The sequence below is a fragment of the Nothobranchius furzeri genome, chromosome 14 (genome assembly GCF_043380555.1).
Source record: "Nothobranchius furzeri strain GRZ-AD chromosome 14, NfurGRZ-RIMD1, whole genome shotgun sequence".
Classification (NCBI taxonomy): Eukaryota; Metazoa; Chordata; class Actinopteri; order Cyprinodontiformes; family Nothobranchiidae; genus Nothobranchius; species Nothobranchius furzeri.
Genome location: NC_091754.1, coordinates 38,916,265 through 38,930,443, shown reverse-complemented (window position 1 = coordinate 38,930,443; position 14,179 = coordinate 38,916,265). Strand labels below are relative to the sequence as shown.

General features: G+C 43.3%; 1 protein-coding gene across 3 annotated transcripts; it reads left to right on the top strand.

Annotated features, from left to right (window-relative positions):
* The first annotated feature begins 890 nt into the window (after nt 1-890).
* ddx3xa (DEAD-box helicase 3 X-linked a) lies at nt 891-13,479 on the top strand. 3 transcript variants are annotated; one of them, XM_070544103.1, is made up of 19 exons: nt 891-1,169; nt 1,991-2,042; nt 2,216-2,263; nt 3,670-3,726; nt 7,199-7,372; nt 7,641-7,773; nt 7,852-7,956; nt 8,031-8,130; nt 8,207-8,342; nt 8,418-8,515; nt 8,593-8,691; nt 8,772-8,932; nt 9,004-9,148; nt 9,218-9,362; nt 11,483-11,664; nt 12,734-12,851; nt 12,926-13,079; nt 13,182-13,303; nt 13,379-13,479. In XM_070544103.1, exons 1-19 carry the CDS (start codon nt 1,125-1,127, stop codon nt 13,462-13,464), a joined length of 2,160 nt encoding a protein of 719 aa, XP_070400204.1. In that variant the 5' UTR covers nt 891-1,124; the 3' UTR covers nt 13,465-13,479. The 3 variants fall into 3 exon arrangements, with proteins under 3 accessions (XP_070400204.1, XP_070400203.1, XP_070400202.1); XM_070544102.1 differs by having other exon boundaries at nt 3,667-3,726; nt 7,199-7,306; XM_070544101.1 differs by having other exon boundaries at nt 3,667-3,726.
* The last annotated feature ends 700 nt before the right edge of the window (nt 13,480-14,179 follow it).

The following is a 14,179-nucleotide window of genomic DNA, read 5'->3' as shown; positions in this document are numbered from 1 at the left end:
TCCTTCCAAAGAGCAGTGGCAAAACATATGAGTAACAGTTTCTGGATGACCTCCACAAAAACCGCAGTTAACATTAATATCTCTTTTAAACTTCATCATGTAGTGCTTTGCAGGGTAAATTTTATGAAGGATTTTAAATGACACTTCTTTTACTTTATTTATAATATTTGTGGGGAATCATCCATACTGCCTTCCAGTTGATATCCGGAACATAGCGATTCCAGTATGACTGAAACATCAACAGAAAATAGTCTCTCTGGGGTGTGTGGGTGTGCGATTCCAGTATGATGTGACATATGGGTGCGAAACAATAGCTTTTTGAAACAAACTGCGTATTTGTTCATTGCTTACCACATCCTTGTAAAAAACAAACTTTCCCCACTGCTGACTCAGTTGGACCTGATAGGGTAAATTGAGTAGGTGGTAAATTATCACAATATTTAAACAGCATTAAAGTTCCTGAGGATATAGCATTCAGCACCATTGAGAATTCCTGGGGACTGACAGGAAAGCTAGCTTTCCAAGATACAGCTGTATCATGAGAAGAAATGTAGCTGAGCAGCTGTCCATCCTTATTAAGTAGTTGTGCCACTAGCAGGATCCCATTCTGCACCCAAGTCTCAAGGAAAAGTGATCTGGTTTTAATTAAGAGATCTCTATTGTTCCAGATAAGGTTTCTATGTGGTGAGAAGTTATGTTTGGAAATAAGGGTCCACGCTAGAGAACTTGATTGGGCCTACGACGCCACTGAGCCGCAATAAAAAAAAAACACAAATGAAACATCGCGATATTTCTTAGCAGCCGTCCTATCAGAGGTGACGGAGCTAATTTCTCGCGCTCCTTTCAGTGCCTCGCTCATTCCGCCACGGTCCAGCCTGCCGAGAGGGTGTTCTTAGAAAAGCTCCGCGATACTTTTACATTCGGAAACATAATCAAAATTTACTGTTGTACCAACCAACACCTTTTTTAGTCAAAGTAAACGAACGCGTTCGTGTTATTTTTCTATAACCTTAAGTTTGAGTTTGTTCGGAAAAGAAGAGCCAAGTTTCCGTTTGAGCTGAGCCGGTGTCGTTAACAAAGAAAATCCTTTCTTCTCAAATAGTCCCCCACCGTTCTCTTTAGTTATGAGTCATGTGGTCGTTGATACTCCTCACGGTCTAGATCAGCAGGTAAGTTCTTCTCTTTTCGTGTGAGCTAGGGGGGAATTTTCCAGGGAGCGTTTGTGCTTTTCACGAGGAAACCGGCAGCTTCGTTAGCCTGGAGCTAAGCTAACGCGGCGGTAGCCAAGATGTCGGATGACGGCGGAACTCGATGTTCTCTTGCTCTAAAGTCACATCGTTAACTCGTTTTTTACGCGGTAACTCTCCTAATGTCGTCTAAAAGTACAAAGTTAAATATTTTTATTTAACGTAGGTGTCAGATTCCTTGTGAATTTGTCGGAAACCGCCGATGTAAGCTCCGGCCGGCATCAACGTGAGGCCTGGTCGGCCTCAAACGTGGCGCAGGAAGAAATACGGGCAGCACCGATTAGTAAGGTTTCACGGATCAGTCTGTCCCCTTCTCGAGACTAGTGTCGGATCGGTGTTTTAATGGTTCCTAACAGATTACTTACAACTTGTGCTGTTTTGGGAGGTGAACGGGGTTACCAGAGGGACACCAGTTAAACTCAGAAGTTCTTTCTGTACCACATTTTTAACTAAAGTTACCTGTTTAATGACGAGGAGAAACTCTGATTAAGCGTTTAAACTTTCATTTAGGCCGGAATAAGACGAGATTAAATCATCTTCAGACATTAGGTTACCAGCAGGGCCTTCAGCTGTTAATACATTTGGTTTTATTTTAAATACCGTTTTACATTTTAAATACGATTTTTTTTAGTCACATTCATTATTTGAATCTGTTAAATAAGTTTTATTATAAGAGTGAGTTTTATAGCTACTGTAATAAAAGTTAACAGCGTGTACTTGTGGTTTTCTTGTGTCTCCTGTAGCTTGCTGTCCTAGACTTGAACTCCGCTGACGGACAGGGTGGAGGAACTGGCAGTAAGTTACTATTAAACATAGGACTGGCCCTTTTAAACATGTACAGATTTAGCAGGAAATGTGCCTTTTCAGTTATTCTCTTGACTTCTTTCTGTAAAGTATAAATTGTGAGTTTTCATTGAGCTCTAGAGGTTCTGTTTTAGTGAGTGTGTTAACGTGGCTGTCTCGTGCAGGGCGATACATTCCACCTCACCTGAGGAACAAAGAGGCTTCAAAAAACGGTGAGTTTTACCAGTATGCTGAGCCTCCGTCAGTGCTGGACTGACTTTTTTCTTGGTGTCAGAAGCTCATCAGAGCATGGTAAAAGCCAGCTTAATTGAGAAAGAGCAGGTTTTACACGACATTTTGTAACTAATTTATGCTCAGTTGCAAAGAGAAAGCTGTGTCAACTGGGTTTGTCTTTCCTAGGACTTAAACCCAGGTGTCTCCCTAGCTGGAGGCCGGGCTACTGCAGATTAAATAAAAAGTGCTAGCTAATGGCTGCTCAGATGCAGCGTAGGCTTGCGGTAGCTTTAACCCTTATATTACCTTTTAATTTTCCAACGTTTCTGGTGTTTAAACACACAAAAAATGCACATACAAAACTTCCTATAGAAACAATACATACATCACATGTCCCAGTTTTTTATATGAATTTCATCCTTGGCTTCTGCCCTAACAAAATATAATAAAAAGGTGTTTTTTAGATTTACACCTTTATTGCCATGTTTGATCAATACCAGATTTGTGAAAACAATGTTTATATAAACATTGGATAATCAATTCATCTTTTATCTTTTATGTTCAGATGACCTGTTATGGGGTTCAACTGTCACAGTCTTGGAGTGTCACAAATAAAACATTTTCTCACACAATACTTCCTCGTATCATATTTCATAAGTCCCAATTTTTTTACATAAAATTTGTGCCTGGCTTCATTCCTCACAAAATCTAATAAAATATTTGTGCGTTCCTGAGATTTATCCCTTTTATTTTCCTTTTGTCAGGTATGTGATCATAACAAGAAATGTAAACAAATAAAAAAAAAAGATTTGTGTGGGTTATGTCCAGATAATTTTGAGGACTATTGTTCGACACATTGTAGTGTCATAAATGAGCATAAAATATTTTCATTACATTTTTTCTTTTTATTTGAAGGCAGTGTTAGTTATTGTCCCGGTATACAAAGGAAACACGCACAATCTAGTGGAACTTGTTACAAGCTCCAAATTGAGTCTGCGACTGGCCTGAGATCCTAGACAGAATAGAAAAAAATATATATATTCTAATTTTTGGGCTTATTAGAAGAAAATACTTATGAGGATGACCAAAGGAATTTTTTTAATTATTTTTGTTATTTCCCCAAAAATAGATAAATTGCATTAGCATAGTCAAAATTACACCTGTGCGCAAAACAAATGCACTAAAAACATCTAAAGGCTAAATCAGGACGCGTCAGCTCAGGCTCTGTTCTGTTAGTGTTCAGGATGAGATGAACATACTGTTAATTAATTTCTGTTCTCTGGCCTATCACAGATTTAAAGCAAGGCAGCAGATAATTCTCTATTAAATGGACTAGGAGTTGTGGTACTGTCACTGCAGACCTGACCTTTGTTCCACTTTTTACTGTTTTCTTATTCCACAGCAGGAAATGCCTTTTCCGCTGGTAGACAGTGTGGTTTTTCTGTGGTACCTGTAAATTTCTGTAAGTCCCTTCTGTCTGCTTTTGCTAAGGGCAAATGGCATTTCCAGATGCACCAAATCAGTTATACACACCAGCCACGTGAGGCGCAGGGAGGAGTTAAGCTGCAGCAGACATATTTATTTGGTAGGGTGGGGGGAAGAATTCATTTTATTGCTCTTTGCCGAACAATAATTTGCCTGTGGGGCTGCTCAATTAAACAAATTTTAACCACAATTACGATTTGAGTTTTGAACGATCATAAAAACGAAACAAGCTTATCCGATCGCTGTACCCAGAACAATTTTTACATGAACTGGTGGGACCTGTAAATGGTGTAGAAATAAGTTCCTCGCGCTAACTAATGCAGAAACCATTGAACTGGTTTGAATTAATCTTTTTATTTTTGAGTTGAAGCTTTGTTTAAAGTGCGCATCACAGTCTGAACACGTTTTATTGGCGCACAACACTAATCTAGGTGCAGTAGAGGAAAACGGAGGAACCAGCTAAGACGAACCTCTGTAACAAGCAGACATTCCAAAGTTTGGGACCAAGAGTGAAATTATGAGCAGAATTGCTAATGCTAAGCTAGCGCATTGCATGCTCAAAAACAGTGCTGTTGTGAATCCCATTTATCCGTGGATGTCTGCAACGGTGTGAGGCAGAGCCGCTGCAGCTACCAGGAATCTGGTTGTTGCTGAGAGTCAAGTCTGCTCGGCTCCACAACGCAGCAGGCCTATGTATGGCAAACTTTGTTCCCAAAAATGTTTATTAACTAGATCTCAGTTTCAGTCAAAATAACGGTTGTCGTTTTTGCCATAATCGAGCAGCCCAATTTACCTGCAATGATCGTGAGCATTGCCCGCCCCAGCAGGCTATCCTGTCTGATAACTATCTCACGAGCCTGCCCTTGGCTCAGTCTTTTTATAGCCTGCCTTCCTACTTTTGCTCAGGTTACCAAAGACTGGCTTCTCAAGAGCTTGCCTTTTACCATGCCTACAGTGGTGGCTGGCCAAACAGATGTGGTACACCTGGACTTTACCTGCATGTTGTGACTTTAATATAACTGAGCACTAAGGCAGAGCCTACATCTGGCCATAACACATCTGTCAGTGTTTGATCCTGCTTGTGATGGTGCTTCACTTGTTTCTGACTAATGCGATTATAGGCTGTGGTGGTCTTTGTCCCCATGTTGTTAACTCCCGTTCGCTTGATTCAAGTGTTCGAACTTTGTTTGCTTCAGAGTAACCCACTTTTGTGCACACGGTCCAAAGTTTGTGTGAAACACGGTTGGGTGTTTGCACTGTGAAATGGAGTTGTCTTACTGTAACAACACAACTTCAATCCAGAGCTACTTGAACTGGAAACACCCACTGTTCACGTTAAATTAAGACTCGACAAATGAAAGAAAAAATCTGCTGTTCTTGTAGATGACTGCAGTTGCGTGGAGAGGGAATACCTGGAGTCATGTTAGTGTGTTGCTGCAGTCTACGGCAGGTCGTTGTATGTAATAACATACGTCTTTAAATATAATATTAGATTGGATTACTGTCCGTGTATATTTTTAGAAATACGACACAGACACATTGTTATCAGAATTTAATTTCTACTTAAAGTTGGATTTTTAAACACAGAATTTGTTTACCTCTGCTTGAAAGTTTGGCACATAGAATATTTGACAGAGGATTCAATGGAATATGTTTATGTATTTAGCAGATGCTTTTGTCCAAAGCGACTTACAAGTGATAATCGGCACGTTGCCCTTGAGGATAACAACAACAATATTCAGATATAAGTCAATTTTAGTCCAAGTTAACATGAAAGGGGGTCTTTGACCTGCAAGTCAATTAAAAGTGGAGGTCACACATCATACCGTTGACCTGTTTTCATGTCGGCCTTCAGCCACTCTGCTCTGTGGCACAGCTCCAGCTTTAGAGCTTTGTTATTGCGATGTTGACACTGATGGGCACACCAAGTGTCCAAAGGTCAGCAGATTGTTGTTCACGTCCCGTGCGAACAGAGATTTAAAGAACCTCAGAACAGACCAATAATCAAACACTAAAAAATCTTGTTAACTACTTTAGACTCGAGTGCCATGGCCCGTCCCGGGTCACACATCAATTTATATGTACCCCTTCAGTATTAAAGACGAATCAGACAAATTTCTAGTCTGCTGGATGTGGCAGTGTGTTAAGTCAAGCTCAAAGGTCATTAAATCGGTGTTTCAGTTTGTTTTCATCAAAAACATTTTCATGTTTGCTATTACTTTTTTATATTTTTATCCATAAGTATGCAGTATTTATACAGGTGATCCCTCGTTTATCGCGGTAAATGCGTTCCAGACCTGGCCGCGATAGGTGAAAATCCGCGAAGTAGGGACACCATATTTACAATACAGTACTATATTGTATGATCACATTCTCTTTTTGTGGGTAAAACTGAAGAAAAATTTTTTTTACTTGGTTTTTTTATAGTTTTATTACAAAAAGTGCATTTTATGATGAAATTGATGAAAAAAACAGGAATTTCTTGATATTTCGCATAGAAAAATGCAGCGTATTTCCCTTGAATAAGGCTCCAAAGAAAAAATCCGCTAAGTCGGGAATCCGCGATAAACGAACCGCGAAGTAGCGAGGGATCACTGTATACCCAATAAGTTTATAAAATGCTCTTAACAAAATACATACTACCTAAGCCACCCTCCCCACATTTCAAATTACATGAAGACATTCAAACATAATGTTGAATTATAACAAACTCCAGAGAAAGAAATAATATATAATAAAAAATAAATAAATCAAATGTATGCATATATACACTCACAGAAACACACGTATGTATCTACATCCTAGCATCAAGAGCTGTATGGCCCTCAAAGCAAATGGTATAAACACTAGGATATCTAGAAAACAGTTAATATCAAAGCTCACGGTGACCTTGAGATGTCTATAGTTCAGAGTAGAACAGTTTAAAACACTTATTACAGTGTTGTCTGTTGGGTCTTGTCTTTTAGTGAGAATGCTGGCTTTACCCCCATGTTCATAGTTGATATAGCAGGCTTTAAGACTAGTTGAGCAGCTCTGTCTGTAGGAAGCAAGTCTTACTCTGTTTGTAGTTACAACCGTTCTATAAAAAGGTCAGTGGATGGTGAGACTGAATGTTTCATCTACTTCGGCCATTGAACCTGATGAGTCATTTAATTTAGCATTTTTAACTTTATTCGTCCATGAGGAATATGCAATCATCTGTCCCCATAAGTAAGAGTTAAGGGTTTCCCATAAAATAGAAACTGATTTGTTTCTAGAGAAGTTTTTTTCAGAAGTTCTATATTTAGTGGAATCATCTTCCACTGAGAGAAAAGTATTTAGACTCTTAATTACGGCAAGGCCTTGGACGGTCTGGTATCTGCAAAATAAAACATGCCGCATGGTCTGATACAGTTGTTCTGTGATTTGCCAATAATCTATTGTCAACCATTATGTTTGCATTTCCAAAGATTCACCAGGATGGGATAACGGACGCACCAATGGATTTGTGAATGGATTCCATGACAACCGCACAAACGGAGGCTTTGGAGGGCGGGGGCCCCTTCGCAACGATAGAGGTGGGCGTGGCGCCTACCGTGGTAACAGGGGTGGAGGCTCGTTTAATCAGCCATTACAAAGTACAGGTGGGGAAATGCTGCTGTCCCTTAAAGCTGTAGACCCAGATAGTGTCATCCATGTAGGCTCTATTCCCCACTCCTCTAATAGTTTGATTTTATGAAGTCTGAGACATTCAGCCATTGAGCATCGTTGGCTAGATAGTGTGACTCCCAGTGAAGGTTTACTTTAGGATCCACGGGTTTATCTCTGCCCTTGGTAAGAAGCAGACATTTCAGATGATTTGCTACATGAGTTTTATTTCACCTTTGACATATTTTTATTCCTTCCATACAGGTTTTGGTGGTTTTGAAAACAAAGATGGTGGCTGGGGAGGGCCCCCTAGAGATGCTGCCTACAACAGCTTTGGTGGGCGTAATGATAGATCCAAATCTGCTTTTAATGACCGTGGGGCGGGCTCCAGAGGAAGGTGTGTGAAAGTCCTCTAAACAGTTTAGTCTTCGTGTCGTTTCCTCCTCATAAGCTTTTCTCCCCGTTGTGGTTACAGGTATGAGCGGGGGGGCTTTGCTGGTGGAGGAAACAGCCGTTGGGTGGAGGACTCCAGAGAGGACGACTGGTCTAAACCAACTGCTCCTAATGAACGACTGGAAAAGTGAGTGGTATTTTCCTGAGAGCCAGACAAACACCTGGACTGAGCTGAACTCACCTGTAAACATTATTTCTCAGTGAGCTCTTTTCTGGAAGCAACACTGGGATCAACTTTGAGAAGTATGACGACATTCCTGTGGAAGCTACTGGAAGCAACTGCCCACCCCACATTGAGAGTGTAAGACTGCTGCTCTAGAGCATGCTTCTGATCAAATAGACACGTGTTTACACTCTGGGCTGTTTGGTTTCTGTAGTTCCATGATGTGGACATGGGGGAGATCATCATGGGCAACATCACCCTGACTCGTTACACCCGTCCCACTCCAGTCCAGAAACATGCTATACCCATCATCAAGTCCAAGAGGGACCTGATGGCTTGTGCCCAAACAGGTTGGTGTTTGCACAGATAAACTGATCAGAATCAACCTTTAGTCTTGTTCTAACTGAGCTGGGGGGTTGTTTCAGGTTCTGGTAAGACTGCAGCCTTCCTGCTGCCAGTGCTGAGTCAGATCTACACAGATGGACCAGGAGATGCTCTGCAGGCTGCAAAAAACAGTGGACAGGTAAAGGAGACCATCCAACCTAAATGTGTCCCGCAGTATTTCTCACTTGTTCTAAAGGGCGCGTTTTAAACCCCCAGGACAATGGAAGATATGGCCGGCGTAAGCAGTACCCCATCTCCCTGGTCCTGGCCCCCACCAGAGAATTGGCTCTGCAGATCTACGACGAGGCGAGGAAGGTAGGCTTGTGACTATTGCATGAATCTGATGACTGCTCTGTGTGTGTGCGCGTGTTAATCTGCCTTTGCTGCTGTCCCAGTTTGCGTACCGCTCTCGTGTGCGTCCCTGTGTGGTCTATGGAGGAGCTGATATTGGCCAGCAAATCCGGGACTTGGAAAGAGGCTGTCACTTGTTGGTGGCCACACCTGGACGTCTGGTTGACATGATGGAGAGGGGCAAGATTGGTCTGGACCACTGCAAGTCAGTAGAGCTCTTCTAATGAAGGTTTGTGTGTGTGTATATGTTAATCAGTCATTATAAAATGTGTGCAGCTTCCTGGTCCTGGATGAGGCTGACCGTATGTTGGACATGGGCTTTGAACCACAAATCAGACGCATCGTGGAGCAGGACACGATGCCACCAAAAGGTATCCGTCAGACCATGATGTTCAGTGCCACGTTCCCTAAAGAGATTCAGGTAAGTGCATTCCTGATTCTTTCGTCTGTGTGTGTTGTTTAGGCTCACTAATGGTGATTCTGCTTTTAGATTCTGGCTCGAGACTTCCTGGAGGATTACATTTTCCTGGCAGTAGGCCGTGTTGGTTCCACTTCAGAAAACATCACCCAGAAGGTGGTGTGGGTGGAGGAGAACGACAAGAGGTCCTTTCTTCTGGACTTGCTTAATGCCACAGGTTGGAGAACATTCATGCTAACACCTTGTTACATTATTAACTGAAAGAAAGAACTTGAAGACCAAGGTACTCGTTTTGCCAACACCTGCAGTGGTCTCTAGTAGGGCCGGGGGTAAACGATTATTTTTAAAACGATTATTCTGACGATTATTTTATCGAATAGTCGACTATTCTAATGACTATTTAGAAAATTAATCTAATGATTATTTTTCTATTGCACAATTAACAAAAACCAGAAAATCTCAAATAAATTCCTCAAAAAAATTGATAAATTCTTACTGTAAGAGAATAAACACTACAGGCCTTCCATTTTGTATAACACTGCGTTTATTGTGTTGCGGTTGGTTATGTTCTGGTGACATGTAGAACTTGGGAGTGCAGGCTGCTGCCTGAGAGGTGGTAGAAGATGGAGTGTCTCCATGCTGCTTTGTTTTGGTCACTTATGTGCGTGAGGCGAGTGGTCTTACGGGTTAAACCAAACTCAGGTGATATTTTACACTAAACCGAAAACCCACAACACTCTAAATGTAATAAAAGGGAGATCTACACCACAAAAAAGATGAACTCTAAACCAAAACGTAACGGCTTATCCCAACGCAAGAAGCTGTTAGCGAAGATGCTAACAGTAGCTTTACCAACGTTAAGTTCAAGTTACCAAGTTTAAATAAACCAAAAACACCCAGCAGCAAACAGACCAGCACGGAGGAGAGACTGCTACCACCAAAACAGCTCTCCTAATGTCTGAAAGAAGCTCCTTAATGAAGGGAGAAGCGCTCCCGGTGATTTTCTACATCTGCGATAGACACGAAGCAGCGCATCTGACCCCGGAAGTTGTTGTCCGTTGCCGGGAGACGAAGGCGGGCAAAACAGGAAAATAATCTAGTAGTGGACGGACGTTGTTCCGGGTCTTCGGTATTTGGCGGAGATGTTGGTGAAGGCGGAGAAGAGGGCGAACTACAGGAAAAACAGGCAGATTCTTCCTCTATTTACAAACTCCTGGGGATGCAACAAGTGGGCGCGGTGCGTCGACTTCCGGATCTGACGTCGACAAATTTTTAGAATCGAGCCGTCGACTTCGTCGAGGCTTCGCTACAGCCCTAGTCTCTAGTATAAGTTGTGAGTCGATGGCCTCTTTTTAGAAAACAATGCCACCAATTTGCTGCAATGCTGAGCTGGCATCGGGGAGTTTTAGGTTGTTCTTTAGCTGTCAGACCGTGGTGGTAATCTGGTCCTTTTTATAATAGTTACTTCGGCAGTAATGCCCCACATGATCATGGCATCATCCTCTGTTGTGCCAAGGCGTCATATGCATTCACAAGTCAGGTGTGGCGGCATGCTGATGTGGGAATTTTGTGACCTTCAAGCTGCAAAGTTCCTGCATCACCATGCTACCACATTGCATTCATAAGACACACCATGGTGGCAGTTTTACGCTGATGCTGAAAGACACCACAACTCATCTGGTCTGGGTTGACCCTTGGGACAGCCACAGCTGTGGTGGAGGTGAGACTTTCACTCTGCATTTGGCTGTACCAGGTCTACACGATGTCCTCCCCTACCATCTAACACCACCAGGTGGCGATCAAGTAACGGTTCCAAAACACACAACAGGTCAGATGATGCTAAGCCAATCTGACCTGTGACCTCAGCTGCCCCGGTGCCACATTCCCCAACGGTCTTATGCTTGGGTTCAGATCAAAGTGTGCTGTGGTCCCATCACGCCCCTTCAGGTTGCACCAACATTACCCAGAAACGCTAGTCTGTTGCAGCTCAACTTGCTGCTTGTTTCTGAAGCTGTAGAAAGCACAGACAGAACCCACTACCTGTCCTGAAGATCTAGCCTTCAGGTTCTTTCTCTTCAGAGATGAGGCAGATGATCACGTTAGCAGGCCTGGCCCCAGAGAGCCCTATGGTCAGTTGTCAAGAAGGGTCTTCTGGGCTGGTGTTTCTTCGTGTTTGTCCTTCTCCCAGGATTTATTTGCCACAGGAGACCCTACTAAGGGTAAAAGGCCAACTGCCCCAGCATCGAGAGTCACTGTGGTTCCCCAACTCCACCAAGGTATGGTGGGGGTTCAAGAGTTGGAAACAAACCATCTTTCTGTGCTTCTGTGTTCTTCCAGGTAAAGACTCATTGACCCTAGTCTTTGTGGAAACGAAGAAAGGAGCAGATGCTCTGGAGGACTTCCTGTACCGTGAGGGTTACGCCTGCACCAGTATCCATGGAGACAGATCCCAGAGAGACCGAGAAGAAGCTCTGCATCAGTTTCGCTCTGGACGCTGCCCGATCTTAGTGGCTACAGCTGTAAGCTAGCTCTGATTTTATTCAATAGCATGGCTGTTATGTGTAGACCTGATTGGTGCACAGAGCTTTATTTATAGGTGGTTCTGGGGGTCAACTATTTTCAAAACGTTAATTCTGTGGATATTTTACCGGATAGTCGCCTATTCTAGTGACTAAACCATTAATCTAATGATCATGTTTCTGTTGCGTGATTTAAAAAAAAACAGAAAACCTCAAATACACCAAAAAGTTTAATAAACTAGTGCTGTGATAGAAGTAACATTACAGGCCTTCCACAATAAAATCAGCTCTACGTGTAACCGTTGAGTTCCTACCCTCACCTATGGTTTTCTGTGTTGGGAGAGGCGGGCGCTCTGTGTGACTGGCCAGTCACAGAGTGCGAAGACAGTCCGTTACTCAATCAGGATTTTCCTTCTGCATGGACATAGATCTTGCCAAATTTTACTTCAGATGCTTGAACCAGTCTGAAACGTGTATCTGGCTCAACCCTAGTTCCTGCCCTCACCTATGGCCACGAGCTTTGGGTAGTGATTGAAAGAACGAGATTGTGAATGACAATTTTCTCCACTGAGTGGCTGGGCTCCTCCTTAGAGATAAGGTGAGAAGCTCAGTTATCCAGGAGGGGCTCAGAGTAGACCCACTGCTCCTCCACATCGAGAGGAGTAAGTTGAGGTGGCTCGGGCAAATAAGAGGAAATGCGTCTTAGGATCAACTACCGGATTTGACGTGGACTATTTTTACGAATCGAGCCGTCATTGGCGTGTCGCTATAACTAGCTCTAGGAGCGCTAAAGCAACATAACTCAAGATTCATCGGTTACGGGGTGTTAAGTGGGCTTCAGACATTTACAAAGTTTCAGCAGGTCACGCATTTATAAACCAAAGGTTTTGAGTAACTGGGTCCTGTTCATGATGATGGGTGCCGTATAACCAGTCTACGGCTTTTATAGCAGCTCTAATGAACAAATTTATCGTGTCATGGTAGAAGTTGTCTCCACAGTCAAGTCTAGTCTCGGACGCTTTGAAGGACAGGAAGTGTTAAAGGGGTTTTGTTGTGCTCCTGTGTCCAGGTGGCTGCTCGAGGTCTGGACATCAGCAACGTCAAACACGTTATTAATTTTGATTTGCCCAGTGACATTGAAGAGTACGTTCACCGTATCGGCCGTACGGGGCGTGTGGGCAATCTAGGTAGGTGATGAATTACCCATTAGTTTACCTTCTGAATGGTCAGTGTGACATTCAGACTGAAATGTTGTTTTCAGGTCTGGCCACGTCGTTCTTCAACGACAAAAACAGCAACATAACCAAAGATTTGCTGGACATCTTGGTTGAGGCCAAGCAGGAGGTTCCTTCCTGGCTTGAGAGCCTGGCCTACGAGCACCAGCACAAGAGCACCAACCGAGGACGCTCCAAAAGGTTTGGATCTCAAGCACAGACGCACTCTCCACGGTTCACCCACAGACGCCTAGGCTGAGTGGTGCTTTTGCTGTCTGAAGCTCTGATGAATGTTTTATTCAGGTTCTCGGGTGGTTTTGGAGCCAGGGACTACCGTCAGGCACCTGGTGGTTCTGGAGGCTTCAGCAGCAACCGTGTAGGGCGAGGTGCTGGAGGCCACGGAGGAAATCGTGGCTTTGGTGGAGGTAATGGAGCTGTGGCATGGCTTGTTTCCATTTAACTGGTTGGACTGGTCACATGGAACCGTTTTGTCTTCACAGGTGGTTTTGGTGGCAACTTCTACAGCAACGATGGCTACGGCGGAAACTACAGCCACTCTGGTAGTGTGGATTGGTGGGGAAACTAATCAGCATAGGAATAGGTTGCCATGCCAACCCGATAAAACTACATGTTGACTTAAGCCAGACTGTAACAACCCTCCCTGTGTAGCTTCAGTGACTGAACATTTCCGACCCGGTTCTCTGCCGTTGGCTTCTCAAGGGAAGTGCAGCACGACGCAAAAGAATCACCAGCACATGCACCTGACCGGAGCCAGCAGAGATTTGCACACTTCAAACGAGCATGGGCGCTAACATGCACTGCCCCACAGCAACCTGGGCTTGACTGTTGGGGGGGTTCTGTTCTGATTGTGGGGTTTGAACCCTGGGTCAGACCAGAGGACCATCTGTATGTGGCTGTACTGTGCCTTTTGAATTTAAACGGGAAATTACTTATTTCACCAGATTAAAAGCGGCCACGAGCTCAACATTTGTTTTCTACTAATGTTTCAAAAGAAACCTGGAAAGGTAAATAAGCTTGGACTTAACCAAACCTTGGCAAAACCACAGGTGTTGTGGCTCTGAGTCACCATTCCATCTGAACCTCAAATTTACTGCAGGAACATCGTGTTGCTTTTTATCCAACAGCTGAAGGAGCCGTCATGTTCCAACCTGGGCCACTTTAGAAACGGTTTTAATCCGAAGAGACAAAGTCACCCATTTGTTAACTTGTGGTTTTTGTTTTTGTTTTGCTCACTCTATCCTGGACAGGCTCTGTTTATGGATACGGTAGTCTTCAAAATT